At 41.4% G+C, this 24,045-nt stretch overlaps 2 protein-coding genes across 5 annotated transcripts; one reads left to right on the top strand and one right to left on the bottom strand.

The window, feature by feature from the left end:
• Positions 1-36: 36 nt before the first annotated feature.
• On the top strand, positions 37-6,746 carry NUDT9 (nudix hydrolase 9). 3 transcript variants are annotated; one of them, XM_090138971.1, is made up of 8 exons: positions 37-111; positions 1,296-1,535; positions 2,468-2,563; positions 3,153-3,239; positions 4,052-4,163; positions 4,577-4,723; positions 4,927-5,011; positions 6,071-6,746. In XM_090138971.1, the coding sequence occupies exons 1-8, from the start codon at positions 71-73 to the stop codon at positions 6,235-6,237; spliced, it is 975 nt and encodes a 324-aa protein (XP_089995097.1). In that variant the 5' UTR covers positions 37-70; the 3' UTR covers positions 6,238-6,746. The 3 variants fall into 3 exon arrangements, with proteins under 3 accessions (XP_089995097.1, XP_089995096.1, XP_031452511.2); XM_090138970.1 differs by lacking the exon at positions 37-111 and adding an exon at positions 118-336 and having other exon boundaries at positions 2,489-2,563; XM_031596651.2 differs by lacking the exon at positions 37-111 and adding an exon at positions 118-336.
• Positions 6,747-7,092: 346 nt separating this feature from the next.
• On the bottom strand, positions 7,093-15,867 carry SPARCL1 (SPARC like 1). 2 transcript variants are annotated; one of them, XM_031596650.2, is made up of 10 exons: positions 15,780-15,833; positions 15,613-15,666; positions 13,433-14,584; positions 12,789-12,855; positions 12,040-12,158; positions 11,322-11,442; positions 9,862-9,998; positions 8,523-8,671; positions 7,879-8,027; positions 7,093-7,659 (listed from the first exon to the last, which is right to left on the bottom strand). In XM_031596650.2, the coding sequence occupies exons 1-10, from the start codon at positions 15,831-15,833 to the stop codon at positions 7,631-7,633; spliced, it is 2,031 nt and encodes a 676-aa protein (XP_031452510.2). In that variant the 3' UTR covers positions 7,093-7,630. The 2 variants fall into 2 exon arrangements, with proteins under 2 accessions (XP_031452510.2, XP_089995094.1); XM_090138968.1 differs by lacking the exon at positions 15,613-15,666 and having other exon boundaries at positions 15,780-15,867.
• Between the last annotated feature and the right edge of the window lie 8,178 nt (positions 15,868-24,045).

Below are 24,045 nucleotides of genomic sequence, written 5' to 3'. Positions count from 1 at the left end.
GAAGGCGTGTCCGGCGGAGAGGAGAACACCAATAGGCGGGAGGCGGCGCTGATTGGCCACGCTCCGCCCAATGAGAGCGCAGCTTGTAAGGGGGTGGTGGCGGTGGCGGCGGTGAGTGGTGGTTGTTGGGGTCGTGTCAGGGCGGTTCCGGCCTGGGGTCGCTCCGGCGGCAAGGGCCGAGGGTCTCACCGCCAGTTGTGGGGTGATGTTGTCCTTCGCCACTGTGCTGCGTGCAGTGTCGGTCCCCGGCCTCGCTCGGGCTGTCGCCGTGTTGTCCGTTGCGGTTGTGCTGTCCCCGCCCGCCCGGTGCGCGCTGCGCCGCCGCCCGCCCCTCAGGTACGGCGGCACCGGGGATGTGTGAGGGACAGTGGGCCGCTGCCGGCATCGGCACTGGGGTGTGGGCTTGTGTGGGACCGGGCGGAGTTCCTCATCTCAAAAAATCCCAAAGTTTTTCACCAAGAGCTCTTAAAAATCAGTTCTTCTGTAGGTTATGGCCTCTTGCTGTGCTTAGAGCCCCTTATTTGGGGGCAGTCATTTTTTTGGAGCGGTTTAAAAAAGCCGCAGCAGTTTGTGTATTGAGATAAATCCGTTTGGAGTTTCAAAGAGCTGCACGTCAAGCACCATAATCTAAACTGCTGTTCTGTGGTGTAATTGCCTGCGATTTTGGCTCCAGAAAATCCATGTCAGGGTAAGATTGCTCGTGGTCTTGAGGTTTTCCCTTGCGAGTTATTTGGATGTTCATTGCCCTCCTGGGAGTAGAAGAGAGGTGTGTGTTACTCTGCACTGTATCACATCGAGTGTCATGCCACTGCTCAGAGCAACACGTGGAGTTACATGGAACTGTGGGAGTTGGGAGAGGCCTTTGAGGATCCTCCTGTCCAAGCCTGCTGGTGTTTGGAAATTTTGTATTTACTTTCACTTTTTCTGTCAGTTGATGTGAAAGCTGGTCTCTTGTAAAGCTGAGCTGTTTGTTAGTGCGTTGCCCATGTGGAGAGTGGCTTCCAGCTGCACTCTGTGATAAACACCTCCCAGCCAATCCTTTCAAATGATCAGTACCTGATCAGAGTGCTGCATAGCCCAGAAGGGCGCTTGCAGTTCTCAGCTTCTTACTCATATGTGTTTGCATGATTCCTGAAAGAAGCGATAACATATTGCTGTTCTCTAGAAAGCTCCAGTCTGTTCTGCATGGTGTAGTCTAATATGCAGATGAGACGTTTAGTAGCATGGTTAATACTTAATGAATAAGTATTCTGTGATTCTAGGAATAAGGCGTTACTTTCATTTTTTTCTTTCAGTAACTTCTCTGCAGCTCACTGGTCCCACCTCCATCCTGCTAACATGTTTGACAGTTGTAACATTAAGAATTTCTACCACAACAAAGCTCTCACCTCCCCTTATCCCAGATCGCATGTTGAGCGTACCCATGTTCCTGCAGATAAAGTGGACTGGTCGACTGAATGGAAGGACTACCAACCCGTGGAGTACACTGCAGTGTCTATTTTGTCTGGACCTCAGTGGGCAGATCCGCAGGTCAGGTGAGTGGAAGGGAGACAGGTAGAAATTCTAGTGTCCGTGCTCATTTTTGACATGAGAGAATAGCATTGTGGCCTTAGGAACTTGGGAGAAGATTGCTGTTGAGTACTTCCTTGTTTGTTCTTGGATTGTGTGCAAGATGAGAAGAACTCGAGCAGAATTGGAAGCCTGAAGTAGAGCGCTCTGACTCAGATGCCTGATGGTAGCATTATGACTGTATTGCTTTGTACTGGTTCTGTGAATACATTCTACTCCCAAAGAACAGATGGTGCTGCTTTGCTAGGAGGTTAGATGCATGCCTTAATCTACTGTCAGATAGTCTTTTAGTAGCTGTTGATAGCACTTGAAAATGCAGACTCAGTTTTTAATGTAAATTCCTGAATTGTTTGTGTGGAAAAAATCCAGTCAGCAGATTGATTCTTGTGACAGTTTGAGAGGAATTGCTTTGGAGAGCAATAAATATGCTTCTGTAGACACCTGCCTCCCTACCTGCACGCTGTTTCATTTCTAAAGATGCACAAAGAGTGTAGGCATTAAACACTTCTTGAAAGTCGGTGATCGCGCCTAGCAACTGTGATAAAGCATACCTAATAAAATATCTGCACGCTGCACTTAAATTAGAAAAGCATTTGTTAGCTTCATCGCTGGATAACGTCTTATGCTCCCTAATATGAACAAAAACAGCTTTGAAATACTGCCTAAATGAAAAGGAGGAAATGTTGAGTGCTTTAGAGCATCATGCTTATCTGCAGATTTAAACAAACTGTCATCAGCAATTGCTCAAATTTTATACCCCCTGCAGAAAAGGGAGGGCCTGCATTCTAAGTTTTGGTAAAAACTGCTTGTTAGCCAATTGGGTGTTACAGATTGCATGGCTGGCCTTCAACCAGAGGGATGTGACTGGCTCTATAACTCTAATTACTCTTTCCCACAGTGATAAAAGTTTCTCTCCCAGATTTAATGAGAGAGATGGAGAAGTGGAGAGGACAAGTTGGAATGGCTTGTATGTGGTTGAAAACGGGAGGCCCCGGTGAGTGATTTTTCTTTGTGTATGTGTTTCAATGATTTAGTTGTAGAGCTTTTAAACATCTGTATCAGTTCTAATAGATGGTACCTGCTTGAACAAAATGAGGGTAGTCTTTCGTAGAGACAGAAAAGAATGATACCTCAGTGTGAGCGTACTGTTCCTGGAAGAAAGTTGTGCAGAGAGGCATGAAAAGCTTGGTCTGGACTTGTCCCAGCAGTGGGTTGTCTGGAGATGGAAGATCAGGGAAATGACAAAGCCATTTTGTTCTCCCTTACTTATACTGTTGGTTACAAAAAGATGATCATAGAATGGCCTGGGTTGAAAAGGGCCACAGTGATCACTTAGTTTCAACCCCCCTGCTACAGGCAGGGTCGCCAACCATTAGACCAGGCTGCCCAGAGCTACATCCAGCCTGAATACATCTGATGATGACAGAGAAAACTGTGTTTTCTTTTATTCTTTAAAGCTAATGCTGACATTGGGTGCACGTTACTTTCCTTTACTTTCTGTAATTCAAGCTTCATTAAAGCTACTTACTTGAACTCTGCATGGGCAAATAGTGCTGTTAAATGCTCTGTGCCACTTATTTCAGAAACCCAGCAGGAAGGACAGGTCTCACAGGGAGAGGGTTGCTGGGGCGATGGGGACCAAACCATGCTGCTGATCCTGTTGTGACCAGGTAAGGGATGGGTGACTGAAAGGTGATGTATAGTACAGCAGAAAAATAGTGACTGACTCAGTTGCAAAATCAGTGGTGTGTCTGTTTTTGCACTGTAGGAAATATTGGGTTGGCCTAGTATATAAGAAGAGGACATAAGGTTTGGATGATCTGTTGTTGGTTTGTTTGTCTGTGTTTTGTCAATGCCTGCTCTGCTTTGGTGTTTCTGCCTCCAGAGTCTGTGACTACATGTGGAGTCACACACAAAGGTTTTAGGGGAGATGGTGTAGATAACAAAGATGCAAGTTTGGAAAGGTACAACTATAATGAAAGACACGCTACTGCATTTTAGTTCTTGCCATTATCAGAACACTATTGAAGCTACTCATTAATTTCCGTGAAAGTAATGCAAATCTTGGTTCTATTTTTCCTCTTCAATTAGATTGCTTCTTGCTTTAGTGCCTACAGTTCTTCTAAATTCTTTACTGGATACAGTGCAGTGGATGCTTTTGGCCTTCTGTTGGTGCCAGGTAGATGATTTGGAAGTGTTGCAGCCAAAATTTACTCTTGTAGCAGAAGTCATTATTATCCTCATCTCATGTGTAGACAAAAATATAGTTAGAGGTGAAAGCTTTATAATGAGAGTTTCAGTAGATATAGATGTTCTGGACCTAGCAGTAAAACTCATGGATGTGATCTTCCCAGGCAGCTGTTGTCTGGTTTTGCTCAGAGACTGTACTTTACCTAATAGACTGCTGTGTCGGGGCCCCACTGTTATGTTTTCCTCCTACAAAAAAGCAGAAAATAATGTTCTTCTTTGTCATTTTCTGCAGGTGGAAGAGGGATAGAAGTGGCAATAAAATAGCTCACCCAGTTACTGGCAAAAACATCTTGCAGTTTGTAGCTATCAAGAGGAGAGACTGTGGGGAATGGGCCATCCCTGGGGTAAGATCAGAGCTCTGAAGTGGAAGATTTCTCCCCTTTGGCAAAGTCAAGAGCAGATAACTGATATGTATGTAATAAAACTATGCTTTGTAAGAATGACCTCATTTTGTAGAGGGAAGGAGAAATGTATTACAAATATTTTTTTTCTCAGGCATCTCTTGGGATGCTTCTTACTTTTTCCACAATACAAGGCAATATATATATACTTAATTCTGAGAGTGTTTTTGCTTAACGTAGATATAATTTAATCTGCTCCAGTTTTTGGAGGATAGGTATGCTTGCTCTTTATCCACAAGTACAGACTTCCTCTCATATCCAGAGCGTGATGCAGGTAGCTGTAATATCCTACACACCAGTCAAAGAATACTATGCCAAGTGAGGTGCAAGGGTGCTCATATTTCTTTCCCTGTCAGGGGATGGTGGATCCAGGGGAGAAGATTGGCGCTACTCTGAAGCGGGAATTTGGGGAAGAGGCCTTGAACTCCTTACAGAAATCACCTGAAGAAAAAGCACAATTGGAAAAGCAACTCCAGAGACTGTTCAGCCAGGAGCACTTTGTGGTAAGCTGTGTGTCTTTGTGGTAGCCTCTGAGCTCTGTAGGTAAACTGCAGCTATTGAGGAACTGAGGAAGTGTGGCTCTTATTAAAAAGCTGTGATACTCAATTTCTTGTCATGTAAGATTGTAAGGGTGATCTGAGGAAAATGCTTTTTAATGATTCCACCTTTATGCTATTACATTTCTTTTGGTTGTTTGCTGCATTAGGTTTACAGAGGATATGTGGATGACCCTCGTAACACTGATAATGCTTGGATGGAGACAGAGGCTGTGAATTACCACGATGAAACTGGTAAATATCTCTGCCTGTGTTCTTAGATGCTTTTTACTGCGGATACTCTTCTGAAATACTGGTGTCTGTGAGACTGAGGTGTGCAATGGAAATGTATGAGCATGAAAGTGGGGTGTGAGTTCTTGGACTGAAACCAGTACATGTGAGAATCTTGTCTTTTGTGATGTTTACCCACAGCAAGTAGTAGTTGTTTCCCTTTGATTTCTCTCTATCTTGAACTAAGAAACTTAAGTCATGTTCAGGCAAATTCTGTATTTTTGTGTTAGTTCCAAACCACAAAATGTGTCTTTGTGTGGAGTCTGAATGCTAGGACTGATTTCTTTTTGGTTAGTTGAGTCAGTTTATTTCCAGTTTCGATGGTGAAGGATCTTCAGCTCTTTTTTATTCTCCTTCAGCAGATGTGTACTTCAGGAGCATTGCCTCTGGCAGCAGGCAGATTTTCATTTCATTTATTGCTTTGAGATCCTGGTTACTCTGGCAGAGTACCTGAGATAAAAGGTGTCAAGAGTAATTTTTGTACCTTATTTTCCTTTTGTAAACCAATTAGAATGGGCATACGTTTCTTGTTCTTTGGTCCGTAATCCTGAGTTCTCACGTCTTCCCTCTTGAGATGAATTGGCTTGGTTTACCATCATTTTTGCTGTTTTGAGTAGTTAAAAGGTAAATGTTGAAGCTTAGCATGCTGTTGGTTCTTGATTTACCAACTCCCAGAAGTAATGAAGGTTGTTCCTTTGATATTTGTTTCTCATAATTTTTTTTAGTAATCATTTATTGTCTTGTTTATGCAGTACTGAGACTTGACTCAGAAACCAGAGTTAGAAACTATAGAGAGTAATTCAGAAGCTTTTCTCTGCATCTCCGCTGAAGGGTTTTTTAAATACTTTTGAGGGTTTAATAAAGTATTAATTATTCTCATTTTGTATAGGTATGCATCACTTTCAGAATTTGGTTTGTAAAGTAGTAGAAATAGAATAGTGGAAGGGAGGAACTGATTAGGTGTGAGAAGGGAAGGTGGGAGAGAAGATGCGAGAGTGTATCTAACTCTTATTTTGTGGACAGGTGAGACCATGGATAACTTGCCTCTGGAAGCAGGTGATGATGCTGGGATGGTGAAATGGGTTGACATCAGTGAGAAGCTCAAGCTGTATGCAAATCATAGTTACTTCATTAAGCTCGTGACGGAGAAACGGGGAGCCCACTGGAGTGAGGAACCTGGTTGTGAGTGATATAAAGGAAGAATGGACCCATGCGTGAAGTCTGGTGTTCAGCAGCCTTGGAGTTGAGATGATGCTGAACTTCTCAGTGCTCAAGTACAGCATATATCACATTTAAGGGACTTTGTTGCTGCAAATAACGTGTAATAATGACTGTCACCTGTGTACAGCCCTCCAACTGTGGGATTAGGTCTGTATACACAGGTCAGGCAGAGCTGGCTATGATGGAACGTCCTTTCAGAAGGCTTGAAATGGCTTCTTTGAATTTCTCAGCTAGTGAAAAATGAGATGAATGTGGAGCTGTTAACTTCTTCCTTGTCTTAATTATTTGCAGCCAAATCTTTGTATCAGCAGAGCTGAAAGAGATCGCTGGAATTCTGACTGTAGTTCTGAGCTACACTTGAGCTCTATTTTTGCACTGGTTTCTTGTCAGGGGCATGAATCTTTCACAAGTCTATGGTTTGTAGGATGATGACCTGAATAGTTACTAAGATGAATTAAAGAACTATGTATTTAAGTGATTTTTTTTTTTCTGAGTGGTTTCACTTAAGATGTCCTATCGGTGACTTTTCTAATCTGTTATTAATTTTCACCTTTAATTGCTTTCTAGCTTGCAGTATGAATGGTGTTCACATGTGGATGTCTTACAGTGCCTCCATCCAAAAATATTGATGTTGGAGGATCTATCTTCACTGATTTTTGGCAGATATTGAGCTTCTCTTTACACTGCATGTGAAAGTACAGCTGCTAGGGAGGCAGTGTTATTAGCAGAATCACTGGAATGCGTGGCCTTCAAAGCAGTCTTCTGAAGTGTGGGTTGTTTTTTTAGGTGATAGCAGTATGATAGCAGTACTTTCCAGTCAAAAGGCAAGTGTGGGCCCTTAGAGATACTGATTATTGAAGAGTTGCTGGTGTTTTTCCTGTTTGTTTTCAGTCAAGGGGTAGGTGTGTTTAATTGTGTAATAGTATGAGAGTTGACCACAACAGAAACCTAAACAAAAATCTAGGTAGACTTTGTTTATTTGATATTTCTATGCAGAACACTACACTGACAGTAAACAACAAGAAAAGAAAACCTATTTCAAGTAGTTTTCTTCAGTGTGTTATAAAATCCACATGCTATAATTCTACTGAATGGTTGTGTGAACAACTCAGTCTCACGTTAGTCCTACTAAGAGATTATTGGTGCATGCAGAAGAAAACACTGTTCAGGTATGAGCTACTTAGAGTTCTTAAACACTACTGCTGTTAATGGATTTGCAACAATTAGACGTGTGTTATCTGAGGGTAACTCATTTTATGCCAACTTACTCCTGAAAATTATAGAGCTGTTAATTGCAGTCGTAAGTGGGCATCACATGTTTGACAAGCTGTAGCACTGCACAGAGATTCTGCTCAGCCGGGCTCAGAACAGGAGACTTTCATTTATGTCTTCTGCAACAGAGAAGGAAATGTTATTAATATTTGCCAAAGTGCTGTTTTTATGCAGTATTGTTATTAAAAATGGTGTACTGAAATTTTAGAGGGTCTGTACAAACCATTTCAGAACCTTGCATCTCTTGCTGTTCTGCCTGCCTAGAATTTTTCTTGAAATCTGGAGCTTAGCAGTGGGAATGCTTTGTACTGTGTGCTTTCCTGGTCTTCGAGGCTTACCTTCCTTAATCCCAAAGCAGTGGCACCACTCCTTCAAAGTGATAAGTTTGTCTTGGTCTCCATCACACTCCTGGAAGAAACGGGTTATGCAGTGTTCCATGGGAACGAGGGAGGCTCTCAAAGGAGCGAGCTCTGAGTGCGTCAGTGATCTGAAAGGAGAAGAACACAGGTAGATGTGTACTTCTATGATAAATTATCAGCACCACCAAGATGCTCTAAGTGTCTGAAAGGTGATAGCAGTGATATTGACATAGAAGTCTATACATTTTAACTGTTCTTTGTTCTTTAAAAGCTTTTTTTCTGGAAGAGTTGTTACTCACTGGTTTACAATTCACCGGTCCTGTCATTTTACCATTAATCTTTGGGAGAAGCTTGCAAAGATGCTTAGCTATGTTCTAAGACACTAGGTGTGATGGACATGAAGGATTAAGGCCCTTGAAACACAACTCCCACCATCAAGTGGCATGAATGAAGGTCTGAAGTCTGAATCTTATTCTCAGAGGTAAGTTTTAAAGGATCAGTGCTGGCTTGTATCAACTGAGGGACCAGTCCTTTATGTAGAAGACACTTCAAGTGGCTTAAGAAAGTAAAACATCCTTAACTTGACCTGCAAATCAGAATTTTAACATACAAAGAGTTCTTACCTGTCAGTGGGGTGCTGGTCAAGCTGATAAAATTGCCAGTGCACAGGATACACGTACATGTGGTAGTTTTTCTCAAAGTCATGCAGGAGAAGCTCAACTGGATGCTCACCAGACACGAGACGTTTCTCATTCAGGTATATTTTTTTGACCTGGATACATCAGAGAAATTGATTTTTGTTTTGAGGTAAAGACATGGCCTGAAGAGAATTCTCCACCAGGGAGGCAATTTGAAGAAATTAAGCTTGATGAAATACTACTGGGGAAATGAATTTTATTATTTAAATGTACAGTGTAGAAAAAGCTTGTCTCAGATTTGCCAGGTGGATGTTGGTGGTTACTGTATGAACTTCAATAGTAACTGGAAAGGAAGTCTGACCCCTATGACTCAGTAGGCATCAGACCCAGGTAAACAAGACAGTGGCCTCAGACAGTTGGAGGCAAAGCTGACTCTGATATTAATGTATCTTCAGTTGTGGGTAAGCAGCTCAGCTTTGCTGTATCAGATATTGTGTAATTCATGGCTGTTAGTATGAGTCTTTGATAGTAAGCCATGATCCCCCTTGTAGTTACAGGGGTAGTCTTTAAAAGTCCTCATGCATATTTTGTATAGACTGAGTATCACTCATTTTAATTTTATCCCTTGATGCAAGCTTGATTTGTAAACTGACAGTGCATGAAACTGTATTAAAAACTGTAGAAGACACTCAACGGTTCATCCCAATTTCATGTGTTTCTATATTGATTGCCAAGCATAAGATGTGTCCTTAGAACAGAAGAGCTGGAAAATGGCATTGACCGCATAAATCAGATCCTTATTCCCATTAGCTGATCTATTCAAAAGGTTTGTCTCAAAGTGCTTACTGAACAACAAAAGCAATGTTGTTTCTTCTCAAGAGAACAGTTATCAGATAGGTGTGCGTTAATTTTCTTTTTTTTTTTTTTGCCCCTTGCCTGTAAGTACGCACTCAAAAATAATGTACCTGGCTTAGGTTCACTGTGACAAAATGAATATTTATGGCAGAAATATGTCTGAGCTTAAAGTACTGTGAGGGTACATGTAGGTGTATTTGACAAACAGTAAATGGTATGGAGATTGTCCAGTTCACACTTTGACTTTCTTGCATGTGATTTGGTATCCACAACCCTAACCAGAACAGAAATGCTAATATGAAATAGGGAAACCTGTAGGATGTGGCTCTGCTTGAGCAGGGGTGGGTCCAGGTGATCTCCAGAGGTGCATTCCAATTTCAAGTGTTCTTTGATTCTGTAAATCACTTGTTTCAGCTGGTTTGTACTAACCATGTCACTGCATCTTCCTATTTGTGAATGGATTGCCTACCTTATTTCTTTGCTTTTCAGTCAGAAATCCGGATTTATCCTGGTCACGTTCATAATATTGCATAAGGATGTTTTTGAGCCAGTCTCTCATACGGAGAGGGAACTGATCCACTTCATAATCAGTACAGTGGGGTATGTCTGTGTCAAAACACAAAGCTTTTGTTAAGTCCCCATTCAAGCATTTCTGAGCTAAGTTAGGCTTGATTCTCAATAATAGACTTACACTTCAGCTTAAAATTGATGTAGTTGGTAATATATAAAACTAGGAATGCATCTAGTGGGTTCAATAATACACTCAGAGTTTGCTGATTGGTGCATATCCTTCACGGGTCATGCAAGCCACAAGTTTAACCTATCTGTGTACCATAAAAGTAGAATCATGCAGAGAAGCCATTATCAGACCACTGGTTGTATGAAAGCAGAGTTCTTAGGAGCAAAGAAATATTCTGGTTAAGTGAGTCTTCTTTCCTCTTAGGGTAGTGGCTACTGAAGAAGAGCTTAGAAATCAACTCTAGCTTTTGGATTGTGACTTTGTCTCCATCTCTGGACGTATTTGAGTTGTTTGGATGTGGCATTGAGGGGCATGGATTGTTGATGGGATTTTGTAGTTCAGGTTGAGAGTTGGATCTTAAGGTCTTTTCTTGAAGGTCTTTTCCAATCTAGATGATTCTATGATTCTACATTTGGTGTCTAGGTAGCTTTATGATTGATTATTATTTTTTTTTAACATGATGTTTCAATCTTTTAAGTTGATGTATATACTGTATAGGTGTGAAAAAAAAAAATCATATGGTAAAGCACTGGAAGCCATATTAACACAAAGGACAGTGCCAGGAGAAGATTTTGACCTCATTGCAGCATTTCAATACCTAAAGGGAGCCTACAAAGAGGAAGGGAATCAACTCTTCGAAAGGGTTGATAACTGCAGGACAAGGGGAAATGGTTTTAAGTTAAGGAAAGGGAGATTTAGGTTGGATGTCAGGGGGAAATTCTTTACAGAGAGAGTGGCGAGGTACTGGAACAGGCTGCCCAGAGAGGTTGTGGATGCCCCGTCCCTGGAAGTGTTCAAGGCCAGATTGGATGGGGCCCTGGGCAGCCTGGTCTAGTATTAACTGGTCTAGTATTAAATGGATAGGTTGGTGGCCCTGCATGTGGCAGGGGGTTGGAGATTCATGATCCTTGAGGTCCCTTCCAACCCTGGCCATTCTGTGATTCTGTGAAGATAGGATTAACAGCCAGTTTTAAGTGCAGGAGGGATGTCTTTGGAATTCAGCCATTTAACAACCTTAACTATAGGAAAAATGAGTGGTGTGACATGGTTAGAATTTGAAGGTTGGTTTTGTTCAGTGCATAATTGATAGAGAAGTGGGAGAGCACAAGAAGAAAGATTCCTTATGCTTAGCTGGTGATCCTAAGGCTCCTCATATGTAGACAAATTTTATCTGGAAAAAGAGATCTTACATTTGCAGGCGCCCATATAGTCTAGGTGCAGCTGGCGTCCCATTTTTGTCCCTTCAAGTTGACATTTGGTGCCAAAGAGTTGGCATGTGCCATCGTAAGTCTTATTATCCGTGCCACAAACCTAAGGGAGTGAAAAATAAATATGCACACCCCTCTGTCTGTGTTCAGAAAAATTACCTGGTCAATAATGGACGCCTTACAATAAAAGGGTTGCTGCAATGTGATATAGCAGTGGGAATACCCACAGAGATTGCATGTGATCAGATGTATTGAAAATTCTAGTCACAATGTGTTTGCTTAAGGATTAGGTGGCTATAGTTGCACAACTTCTTTCAGGACATCTGATTTTTATTTTTTTTTTTTGTGAAAGTAATACAGTTTCTGAGATGCTACTGGATTATAACTCTAGATGTATACTAGTATTTGCTATGCACTCTGAAAGCTTGAATGGATAAATTATTGTTTTTAATGACAGGAAAAAGCAGTGTTCCCTGGGAGGCTAATGGAAGCAAATCACATTGGCTATATAGGTTTATACTGTTCCAAGTAATAGTAAATATTGATACTCTACTCAAATTGACAGTTACTGAGATGATCTAAGCCCCTCTTTGTGTGATTCTTAGGACAGAATTATTCTAAATGCTAGCAGGGGAATGTGGTATCTTGTAAGTGTTGTTGCTGGCTTTCCCACATGCTGTGCACTGAATGTAATACTTACACGCTCATAATCTTTTGTGGAAGGGCAAGCAGCAGGATCTTGGCAAATACAGCTGGGTTTTCCTTGCTTGTCTGCTTGGCAGACTTTTCCTCTTTTGCAGTGGAAGTTCCTACAAAGATCTAGAAATAATATCAAGAAGGAGAGAGTGTAAGAGAGAATGGGATGAAAACACGTGTTTCTGTCAAGTGCTATGCACAATCAAAGTAAAATAGAAACAAGTGCTCACCCAGAAGTCAAGTGCTTTTTGCAAGCTTAAGACATTTCTGAATCTTTCACTGAATCAAAGTCAATTTTTAAGTGAACTCTTTAGAGCAACTTCTAGTACTCCCATGTATAAGTTACATGGGGAAATAGATTTCTCAGAAAAGGCCATTTCTCCTTTAAAGGCTGACATTTACTTTCAACTTTTTTGAAGTGTGTCCCGCTTGTTCTTGCTTAATTCCATTCCCAGCCTAATTCAGGCTAGCATTGTTAAACTGGGGGCTTTTAGTAGAAAATGACTCCCAGCCTGTAGTGCTGACACAAAAATGTGTGCACAACCTAGATATATTTTTCAGAAAACGAGCAAATCCAAGGGCGTGCAAAAAGGATTCTTCTATGGAACGTATTTGGTGTGGAATGATGCACCAGCACAACTCAGTCATGTGAAATCGCACCCTGCCCAAGGCAGAAAAGAAGTGCAGGCCAGCAGATTCCCAAGCCACAGTGAGTTAGTGGTGATGTGTGGGCTTGGCATAGAGTTTACTCACCCGGGAGAACCTTCCCAGTGCTGTTCCTTGCACTTTCCTCATTATATGAACCTCCTGTGGTCTTAACCTGCGTAAGTCACAGAGACAGAAGCTGTGGTAAATCTTGGAAGGAAAAAATACTTGGAAATATTTTTCTCCAATACAAATATAGCATACTGAGTCAGATCCGTATTTGCTGCAGAAAGAGGTTGCTATGTGAAATATGCAAGAGGGATAGGGCCTCTAAGAGCATTAGGGTGCTCTCTTCTCTGGATCAGTCAGGAGTTCAGTAAGACCTGGGCTCCTTACAGTCTACAGTAAGTGACGTGAAGTATGTGGTACCTTGAGGCTAACACAACCATTGCTTCAGTCCATACTTGGCATCAGTGAAGCACGGACTGCATCTCAGCAGTGCCTGGGGAGCTGCTTGGGGCTGGAGCACCCTATGGGATGTAAACTGTGCTCACTTCCTTTCTGATCCTACTTCAGTGTTGTACAGGAAGTGACACATGACTAACTGGGTAATAATGTGTAGTGAGACCTCAAAAATAGTATTAAATTGTTACGCTTGTTTGTGTTCAAAGTGTACTTTTAATCACAAGGAACTTAAATATGTATTTTTTTCCCTCTTCTAATCTTCTAGTTACATTTTAAAGAGAATTTACCTCATCCTCACTTCCTGTTGAATTCATGCTCTCAGCAGAGCTACTTCTTTGCAGTTGTCTCTTGCTGCTGGAATTAGGTGGCTCATGGTGGTAATGATTGTCTTTGGAGTGAGTAATGTCTTTAATTTTGTCATCTCGGTAATCCTGCAGCTCCCTATAAACTCCACTGTCATCTCCAGCAGTTCCTTCCTCTTTTTGCTTGTTATTGATGCTGTCCTGGGCATTGCTTTGCATTCTCTCCTCTTCCTCGTAGACTGCTTCCCTCCAGACATTGCTGAGATCTTCCTCACCATCATCACCACTATCATTATCATCTTCTTCAGCATTGCTGCCCTCCTTATCCTGCCTTTTCATCACTGCTTCTTGTTTGTGCTGATTGTTTACTTGAAAGTGCTCTTTGCTTTTTTGGCTTTGTCTTTTTTCACTTTGATCCTCATTATGATTTTTCTCTGAGAGAGGGACTTTTCCTTCCTTGTAGAGCTTTTCCTGACTTTCCTCCTCTGTGCTGAATTTCTCACCATGTCTCTTGGTTATACGCATTGGCAGACTGGAATCTCTCAAGAATTCCCCAGATGGATGGCTGTTTTCATTTTGCCAGCTCCTGTGTTGGCTTCCATGACTTGTCCCATGGGCTCTGTGCTTCATATCCCTGTAATCAGTTTCTTCACCCCATTCCTCATCTTCTTCCTCCCCTGCTTCCTCTTCATCACTTTCACTGTTGTTTTCATCTAGGCCAACTGCGTTTTTATTATATTTCCATGTGTTGAGCTCGCGAACCAGACCAAGAGCATCTGCTGGACTTTCTCCTCTCAGAGCCTGCTGACCAGCCATGTTGCTGTGCTTCTTGTGCCTACTGGGCTGGTGGTGCTCAGAGCTGGGCTGTTCCCTGTTGCTGCCAGAGTTGCTTTCCCAGTTATCAGAAGCCAAGCCTGGATTATTGTGCAGAGTAAGGAAGTTGATGCTCCTCAGGCTGTTTTTTGTTTGATGCTCACCACCACCTCGTCCTTGTCTTCTGGCAGCCCACGGCTCATCCCTCTGTGTATCTAGTACTGGTACCTCTGCTTTTATGGTCCTGTGGCCAGACAGCACATCACCCTTATTTACAGACCCCGTGTTCTCTTCCTCTCGGGTTTCAGAATGAGTATATTTAGTCTGTGAGGGGGAAAAAGCACCACCAAAGATTTAACAAACAGACTAATAAATCTTAGAATATGTTTGAAGTTCTTTGGACAAGATTTTTGCCTGATTGGAAAAACAAATACAACTCTGATTTTCTTGTTTTGTGTTGGTTTTTGGTTTTTTTTTGTAATTTTTAAATGTTAGGGCATGAAATTCGCAGCTGGTAGCCTTTCCATGTTTAGCAAGTTTCCATCCCCTCTTTTTTTTCTCACTTGTGAGGATACTTAGTACAGTGACAAAAGGTTTAGTCAGTGTGGCTATAGTCAACTACTGGTGCCTTTGGGAAATACTGCATCTTCACTTGGAGCTGATTATTCATCTGTCACTGATACTGCGATGCTTTATTTCCATACAGATGCCTTCAGTGTGAGTTGTTTCTGAGATATAACAGTAGGCTGCAAGCTGTTTGAAAAGGTGTTCACACCAAAGTTTCTGCTGGAAACTCTAAGAGGAACAGTTGCTTTCTGCTTTTGCATTATAGAAGACTATCTGGATTGGCATGATGTGCATCTAGAAAGCTGCACATAGCTAGATATGATTCATTATTTGAAAATGTTATTGGAAGGGAAGGCATTTTGTATTTTGTTTCTGTACAGCGTTCTCTTAATTTTGTTTTTATGGAACATTCGTTGGTTTGAAGCCCAAGTCCTTTATGTCTGAGCTACAGTGCTCATCAGAATAACACAATAGAGACCAGTTCTCACTTGGAATGACCATGAATGCAAAACTGTGAGCCCTGTGCTTAGCCTGCATATATGGCATCGTGCTGTTCAAGTCACCTGTCTCATTACCACTGGAGCAGCCTGTCTTGTTTGTCAGCCACTGTATAGCTTGCCAAGATGAGCTGTGTCTTCCTAATGCTCTGTGTAGAGTTGTGGCCAAAATTCTTACATTGTTACATCTGTGTATGATTTTCTAACTAATATGTGTGTGATTATAGCTTCTATGTAGCTGATATGAAAAATGTATGTTATCTCTTACTGCTTAAAAAATAAGAGTACCTTCTCTGCAGTTTTCTTTCCATGGGCCCCAAATTGGTAGTTCAAGGAATAGGTCTAGAAGAAACAGTTATATTAAAAATCTGTTTCTAAATAATTCTGGCCTAACAGAGTTTTCACAGAAATGGAAAGTTCAAGTGCATAGTAATGATGGCATGGAGGGTGCTTACTGGAGTGCTGAAAGCAGATCCTAGAAGACAAATCAGGAGCACTACAGTCTTCATGTTTTTCAAATCTTAATCAGGATGGTTGTTAATGGTTCAGTGGTAGGATTTGAAGGTTTTCTTTCTGCAAGTAACATGAAATGAAACAGAGTTAGGGTGTAGGCATCATGGTTTAGAAATTATTGATGGAAGCAAAGTAACGGTTGCTGTAGGTTGAAGGTTAGTCTCAAAACCCAACATTTCTATGCAATGCCCAGTTCTATATAAATTCAGGATCTTGATTAATTTATTTCAAGGAATGTTTGGACAGTGGTCTCAGGGTTTGAATATTGAGTGGTTCTGTGTGGAGCCAGGAGCTGGACTTGATAATCCTTAAGGTTTCCTTCCAACTCAGGATATTCTTTGATTCTATGATCTAGAGGGCACTTTGGTTCTGCCCCTTTTACAAGACAGGCTGTGTGCTATATCCACCAGCTCTAGAGCCTTCCTGCTCGGGAAGCACCAAACCCAACTCTGCTGCGCTGTAGCATGAGGCAGATGGCTGGAAGAGCATGCAATGCAGTGGGAGTTTCTTCACTCTGTGCTAATGTTCTCAAGTGGGCAAAAGGCAATTTGTTTTTACCTTGCAGAAATCACTAGCTTATTTTCTCACCTTTGCAGTACATATGCACTGGAATTTCATATGGCTGTAGCTGTATCATCAGGAATACAAAAAATAAAACATACTGTTTCAGTTTTTCCTTGATCATACCCACTGTTTTGCTTTCGTTCTGTTTTTTATTTTGTCCTATATTTTTCCCTGTGGTTGTGAGTAATCACTGGGATTTTCCTTTTGCTTCTGTGCCTGTTTGCATTCTACTGACTGTTTTTATCTCTGGAAATTCTCTTCTGTCCTCTCCTTGCTGCTCTTTAAAATATTTTCAATTTCTACCTCATATGTTTCCATCTTCATTCCTTTCCATATATCTTTATCAACGTAAATGAGACACTTGTCACTTTGTTATCTGAAGTTCATGGTGTCTCTTCTTACTGATCGAGCTTTCTGTCATATGAAAACATTGGCAGTAGTTCAGTCAGTTGGGTCAACTGTATTTAAATGTAATTCAAATGAGGCTCAGTGTATGTTTTCAAAATGTTCTTGGTTGGGGGGAGCACCAAAACCTCAAAAGGAGGATTCCAGGGAAGCTTGTATTTAAGTGAGCTAAAAAACAACCAATCTGGTTGTTGCCATGCCTGGATCTGTTTACAGTATAGATATAGAGCACAATAACAGTATGCTGTGCTCTTGAAGACCTGGTAGGGAAGAAGTATTTGAATGGTAGTACACGAAGTTGGGTAGCCTTCCTTTCTCTTTGTTTCAAATCAGCAGTACAGCTCTGGGCACTGAGTTTCTCAGTTCTAAAACCCCATTACATGTATTTGTTTTGGTTAAGCAGTTTGATAGCTATAAATGTATTATAAATTTATAATTACTGGCTTGCTAGTTGGTTCCACTGCCTCTGCCTTTGTCCAAATAATGAAAAATGTAGTTGAAGTCATTCTGAAGTTCATATAGCAAAATAGAGATTTGATATTGTTGTTTTTTTTCTACCACCAACCTGCAGTGGCCCATGGGAAGCATTACTTTTTATTTACTGGGGAAGTCTTGAATTGAGTATAAGAATACGGCCTACTCGAGTATCGTTTTTCTTGTCACAATAGTCCAAAGGAGTTGCCAGCATTTATAAAACTGCACCAATACAGGTTAATCTGTCCCAAACACTATGCAGCATCTCTGAGAGTTAAACTCCTTCTTGAACTATGATATTTGTGCAAGTATTACCCTTGTTAATCATGTTGCTTGACTTTTTCTGAAAGGGCAGCAAGATTTGTTTCTGAGCAGGAAGCATCTCCTCACACTGATTTTAGAGCAAAGATTTCTGATTGTGCCTCATATTGGTCCTGACTGCTGAAATAGGTAATTTCTTGTGTTATGCTACCAGTTCCATTATGCTGTTGATGCTGGGAGCTGTTTGCAATAGGTGGATGGAAACCACCAGACTACTTCAAAAGCCACAGTAAAAAAATATTTTTCAATGCTGACTGCACTCATAAAGAAGAGGGAGTGGTGGGGGAAGCTGGGATTACTGTCATAAAAGCTGCAAAGTCAATAACCACAGCAGCTGCCTCAACAAAGGGAGAAAAAATCTTTGTACAATGGACTGTAGCCCTTCCATCTTCCAGGGTTGAGAGGAGTGTTTCTCTTGGCATCACTTCATTTTCGATGAAGTGCCAGGGGCTGACTGTGAAATATGCCAGGACCTTTTGCCAGAGCCCAAGAGAACACTTTTATTTTGTACAAGCAGTTTGGGTGAAGGATTTGAGGTGATTTACTGAGCCAGAGGCAAGGAATGTGAAGTTCAAGCTTAGGGGGAGAAAAGCACCAGGAACTCTTCCTGCAGGCTCGCTGCCCTTCTCACTGTAAAGGTCGTGGTTTATGGCAGTTGGACTTTTTGCACTTCCTCATTTAGTCTTCTGATGTTAGAAAAGACAAGTCATTCTTGTTACAGACTTACAGCCTGGTCAAATGTAATGCATGGTAACTGAGATGATGGTCATGAAAGAAGCTCAGCATTATCTGTCATATGATGCAAGGATTTGCATTGCAACACTATTCTTTTTTTTTACCCTGAGATCTAAATGTGAAGACACTTTGTTCTTTCTTTCATTTCCAAATTTGTCCTACAGAACTGTGTTTCTAAAAACAAGCTTTTGTGTCGCTTCAAATGAGCAGAATTGTCAGTATTGCAGGTGGAGCTATTTTGAAAGCAGCATGCCCCCACCTCAAGAAACGCAGTCACCGTGCTTTGCAGTGAGATCTGTAGGGAAGCTACAGATCAAAAGACAAACATGGAATGGATTCCTTTCATAGCAGTATCTTGCTCTGAGAAATGGGGAATTTAACACCTGGCATATTGAGAAAGCAATGCTAACTAGGCTTTCACCCACTTTTTCAGTCTTGGAAAGAAGAAATTGATTTGCCTGAAACCTGGAGGAGGCAGAAGCTTTGACTCACTTACTCCTACATCCCTGTAGGATGCATGCATCTCAGCTTAAAATGGAAAAAAAAAAAAATTTGTCCTGACAAATGGCAACTATTTTGAGTAGACAATCCTGGAATGATGTTTTTTTCCAGAGAACAGCACAGAGCTGCTGTGTGGAGATAGACCTAAGGATGCTCCTGTCACTCAGCCCTATTGGATGCGGGTGCACTAAGTCATATTAAGCAGCTTTTGTGGTTGCATCTCTTCTCTTGGGAAGCCTGAAAGTTATAACCACCAGTTCAAGTTCTACCTAGACTTCTGATCATGTCCTCCAACCTCAGGTTGCAGAGATGCTTGTTTATGGCTTTATTTTACTTTTAGTGCTCCTGCAGTTGCTGGTGTCATTGTGAGCATGTGAGCAATACACTATTGGTGACCAGAGATGACTCATGAACTTATCCCTGGCAAGAGTACTATACAGGGGTTACCGCTCTTATCAAGTGTGGAAGCAGTCACTTGTAATGTGATCAAGGACACAGTTTTTTTGTCTAGAGCTCTTCAGGTGATGATATCTGGCCTGCCAGTCTTGCCTATTCTTAGCTAAGACCAGTTCCCCTTCATCAACCAGGAATTTCACCAATGCCCACCGTCATTGCTCACAGCGTGAAGTACGCAGCTTAAATGGGAAGTGAGAGAGAACCATCTGCAAGAGTAGATGAGGTGGAAAGTGCAGCTTTTACTGCTTCCTTTGTGTTTTGTTTCTAATTGGGCATTTTTGGTCAGCAAATCCAATGCAGCCATCATGTTTTCAAGGCTTATGAAATGCCACCCAGAAATGATTAATTGGCAGAGATTGCAGCTGAAGGTGATGAATGCCTTGATAAACAAAAGCAAGCATGTAAACTGACCTAGTTTCAGTTTTGGCAGTGGGAGAAAATTCTGCATAGTCCTTTATCATTAGACCTAACTCTAGAAAAATGGAGGTGCCTTTTCTGCCATCCTTAATGAGTGTGGCAGCTGTCCAGGATTCAGGAAAGAGAATGAGAAGACAGTTCTCTTTCCTGCTTTGGAACTCAGTATCTCATTGTGTACAGTGGGCACAAATTCTTGTTTCATGGGGATGGGACTCAGGTGATGAGTTTTTTGAGTCAAATGTGAAAAGACACTGCAATTTTTTTCATAATCGTTTAAACAACAGAGGCTTCAGAACTGAGCTTTTGTTCATTACCCTGAAATACCTTGGTAAAATGATACAGTATGAGGTTTTGAAATCAGCCCATTGTCTGTTTCAGCAGGAAATGCAGATGCTGATGCCCACATCCTCACGGGTAAGTACTTCAAATATGTGGACCTCATAGGGAGGTGATAATCACAGCACTCATAGTTGTGTACAAATATCTAAGGGAAAGTCATGAATTGCAGTATGGAAACTGAGAACTGTACAAAGTCTTCCTGTTACCAAGCTGTGCATTGATTTTCTTCAAGTGCAGCTGGTAAAGCACAGACTGTTTCAAAAGTTCTTGTAGGATTGCATGTGTGTGTGTGTGTGTGTACACACATACATGTGCATAAACTAATTCATGTGTATGCACATACACAGCAAAGACAGAGTTGGATCCGAATGGAGTCAACAAAGAGAGTGTAATTAGAAAGTAGATTCCAGAAGAGAAAGTAATTCTACCCTTTTACTCTGTCCCAGTAATAAGAATCAATCTCTTTGACACTACCTGTTCTTTAGCTGCAAAAGCCATCGGCTGTATGTCCTTTATGGCTTCTCAGTTCAGTAATACGAAAAACAGCATTATTTCAGGACACCTTGGGAATGGTTTTTAAACAATTCTCATGTGCTTAATATAAATTGTTAGATCTATTACTCTCTTTCTACAAAATGAGGCATTTGATTTTATTTTCCCTACAGTTCTGTTTTTCCTTCCGTACTCCCCCTAACCCCTTCCCCCATGTAGTTTAAGCCAAATTCAAGCCAAAAAAGAGCTATTTTGATTAAATTTGAGAAGTGCCAAAATGAGACCTGTTGAACAGCCAGGATGATTTTCCATACTTGATAAAAATTTGTCTGTTATCACATCCTGGAATCTACATTTCCTTTGCAGATATGTCTTGCAGATTTTTATCAGTTCTGTTATCAGTTCTGCAACCACCTTTGTGAAAGGTTCCTCAAGACCAACCACATCTCCTGCCTCAGCTCTTGCCTATGGAAAGGGACAAGGCTGTACCTTGCCTTTTGTATCCCTGTCTGTTGGAGGAGGTTTCTGAATTGATGCTGCAGGAGATGTGGCAGGTGTTGGGAAAGCAGGTCACCCAGCAACTCTCAAAATAGATGACTGTTTTTTGTTGGTCATCACATAATGCTTTATTGTTCTGTGGAATCAGAAAGAAAATAATGGTCTCATTGGTAAAATAAAAGTCACCTTCTTCAACATAATAATTACACTGTGCTTTCTCTTCCACAAAACGCTGCTCCAGGCATAAATGCCTGATACAATTTATCCTTAAAACAAACAATATTCTAAGAAATTCAGTTGGTTGGAAAAAAAGCATAAACAACTTAGCAACAAAAAAATAAAGGATTACATAAAAGACATTTAAGGTTTTAACTGAAAAACTAAGAAGAAACAGTACCATAGCAGTAGAAGAGGTGTTCCTACTTGGTTAGCCACTGGTGCACTGGAAATCCATGAGCCTTGCAGAATTTTCCTGTGGTGTATTTTGGCACTGAATATGGAATCTTTCAGAAAGTGTTTTGTTGTGAGCTTCTGAGGAGGAAGGTCTGACTCTGGATCTCAGTAAAACGAAATGATACACTGTCCCAGGCATCCACTGGATGAGGCGGAGGGGTTGGGGGATGAATTAGTGAAATTCTGCTGAATTAATGAAATGAGAAAAACCATTCAGTGCTCACAGGCACTGGGCCAGTGGGGCTCAGCCATAGTGTGGGAAGGGCATATTTAGCCTTTCAGGGGGAGGGGTGCCAAAGGGAATGGGTGCGATAGTTTCTGTCACTCTGGTTGGCCCCAGAAGAGCTGAACAAGAGATCAGCTGGGGCAGTCATGTTGCCAGGCTGCCAGCAAGTAAAGCAAGGAGCATGCTGGTCCTTGCTAAGTTTTGCAGTGCTGTTTCAATATAATGTGTGATGTGCATGAAAGTCTGTGGAGAGAAGGAAAGAAAAAGAGAGAAAAGCAAAAAAAAAAAAAGAAAAAACAAGAAAAAACAGTTGAAATCTTGGAGTCTTGCATAATTCTTGAGTTACTTGTGTTAGTGCTGTTGCCATGGCTGTGCCATCTCTCGGATAGTGATGGTGCTAGCAGAGGGAGCTGGTATATGTGTGAAAATCTGCAAGTTGTTCTGTTGTGGGTGGAAACAACTATACTGTGCACCTCACTTGCAAGAGAAGCAGGAGTATGTTTATTGGTATAATACAACATGGTGGTCTAACAAGTTTGGAGATGGCTGGATGCACTTGATTATTTACTGCACAGAGGGTAAGATTCAACACCTTTGTCCAGGAGGCCTTACCTTTGTGTCATGAGGTGTGGAGGGGACTTCATTGCTCTCTTAACCCCTGAACCACAAAGGTAAGGACCTAGATGCAGCTGGATCCACTCCTACAGTAGACAAAAACTTAACTTCTATATGAGCTTATTGGTAATAAATCAAAACAAGTGAAAATATCACTGCCAAGCCCTCTTTCTGTAGTCCATGCAGAAAATAAAACTTTGACAAAATATCAAGAGAAACTCTATAAATCCCTTTCTCTTTTATCTCTGCTTCTCTGCCTGGAAACTGATTGATGCCTATTGGAGTTGAAATTCTGCTGTCCTGTCAGCTAGTCAGCGTCTGAAGGGAGAAGTGAGCTTTCAGAGTTTATGTTTTTTCCTTTTGTTGTGCGTTTGAAAAAAGATGATCCTTCTTATTTATTCAAAGCTTTGTGTTATGCCATGAACATCTTTCTTTGCAATATCTGACTGGTTTTACTGGGAATGTGTGCAGCAAGCCCCGCTGTGCCAGGAGGGTCATTGTAGGGAATGCTTTTGTTTGTGGATGGTTGGTTCCAGCCCCAATAAGAGGTGCTGTGCTATGATGGTTAAGTCATAAGGGGGGAAAGAAGCCAAGTGGCTGCTTCCCTGGAAGACTGCAACCTCAAAATTACTGTTGTGACTCGTAGATGATATCACTTGGAAACGGAATAATTATATCTTATCCCCACCTGTATTTGACGTGGGACAATGGATTGGATGCTAGTGTGTGTGATGAGGAGGTGACAGCTGGCGAGGTGTGTGGCAGTATTTACGGTGGTTTGGCAGTAGAAGGTCAAGACCTCATTGCATACCTACGTTATGCCAGCGGTCTCCATACTTTGCATCTCTGCCTTGGCTTGCTTCAGTTTGCATTTCAGGGCTGTGCTTGTTGCCTGTGTGCCCAAGAGCCGTGTCAGTGGAAGGATGCTTTCTGATGTCTGTAGACTTGGGAGTGAATGCAGGGTGAATGAAGATCAGCAAAGTAAGAGGAGGATGAGCTGAGGGAAGCTTGTCTTAGTAACACAACTGTCTTTCTTTTTATTGCCAGGCAGGAGGAACTGCAAGGACAGGTTTATTGTTATTGGAGCTGTGCTCATCTGTGTGCTCAGTGAAGTCGTAGACCTTCAGACCTGTGCCCACAAGGGAGTGGTGTTGAGCCACCATTTGCATACCAGGTGCAAGGGATGGATTCACAGGTTTCCTCTATGTCAAGTGCAATATAATCTCAGTGACGGTTCTGGTTCTGAAATAAAGGAAGTCAAAGACCTGACTTTTCTGTCAGATTTGCTTTACACTGCATTAGGAATAATATAAACACCTTAAAATTCAGGTAAAGAAATTGTATAGATACACCAGTGGTTGTATCCATAATAATCTACTTATGTGTTTATGCTTTTTTTTTTTTTTTTTCTTTTTTAAAAATTTGCTGAAGGGAAAAAAAGGTGTGAAAGCATTTGGAGTCTGATGTCCAAGGCTTGCTAGAGGCCTGGGTCTATATTCAACCAGACAGTGCTGATGGAGCTATGAGAATAATTGCAGTGGTGATTATAGGGACTTTATAATGCTGGTTTATATGCGTGATTATCTCACGGGGTTAAATTTTGTCCTCTGTACTTAAATGAGTACTTGATTCCATCCGTCCATTTTACCCCCAAGGAACAAAAACTCAAATGCCTCCTGAGGGCATCCAGAACTCAGACTGAAATTCTTACA

The sequence above is a fragment of the Phasianus colchicus genome, chromosome 4 (genome assembly GCF_987193195.1).
Source record: "Phasianus colchicus chromosome 4, bPhaCol1.hap1.1, whole genome shotgun sequence".
Classification (NCBI taxonomy): domain Eukaryota; kingdom Metazoa; phylum Chordata; class Aves; order Galliformes; family Phasianidae; genus Phasianus; species Phasianus colchicus.
Note: the sequence above shows the minus strand (reverse complement) of the source record. Positions and strands in the feature narration are given on the sequence as shown.

Excerpts from the sequence above, each read along its gene's own strand:
- NUDT9 (XM_031596651.2), top strand. The coding sequence starts at position 206 with ATGTTGTCCTTCGCCACTGTGCTGCGTGCAGTGTCGGTCCCCGGCCTC. Across the intron at positions 1,536-2,467 it reads TGGGCAGATCCGCAGGTCAG|TGATAAAAGTTTCTCTCCCA; the intron begins GTGAGTGGAAGG and ends TCTTTCCCACAG. Across the intron at positions 5,012-6,070 it reads GAATTACCACGATGAAACTG|GTGAGACCATGGATAACTTG; the intron begins GTAAATATCTCT and ends TTTTGTGGACAG.
- SPARCL1 (XM_031596650.2), bottom strand. The coding sequence starts at position 15,833 with ATGAAGACTGTAGTGCTCCTGATTTGTCTTCTAGGATCTGCTTTCAGC. Across the intron at positions 12,856-13,432 it reads CAACAGGAAGTGAGGATGAG|GTTAAGACCACAGGAGGTTC; the intron begins GTAAATTCTCTT and ends TGACTTACGCAG. Across the intron at positions 11,443-12,039 it reads CCACAAAAGATTATGAGCGT|GTTTGTGGCACGGATAATAA; the intron begins GTAAGTATTACA and ends TCACTCCCTTAG.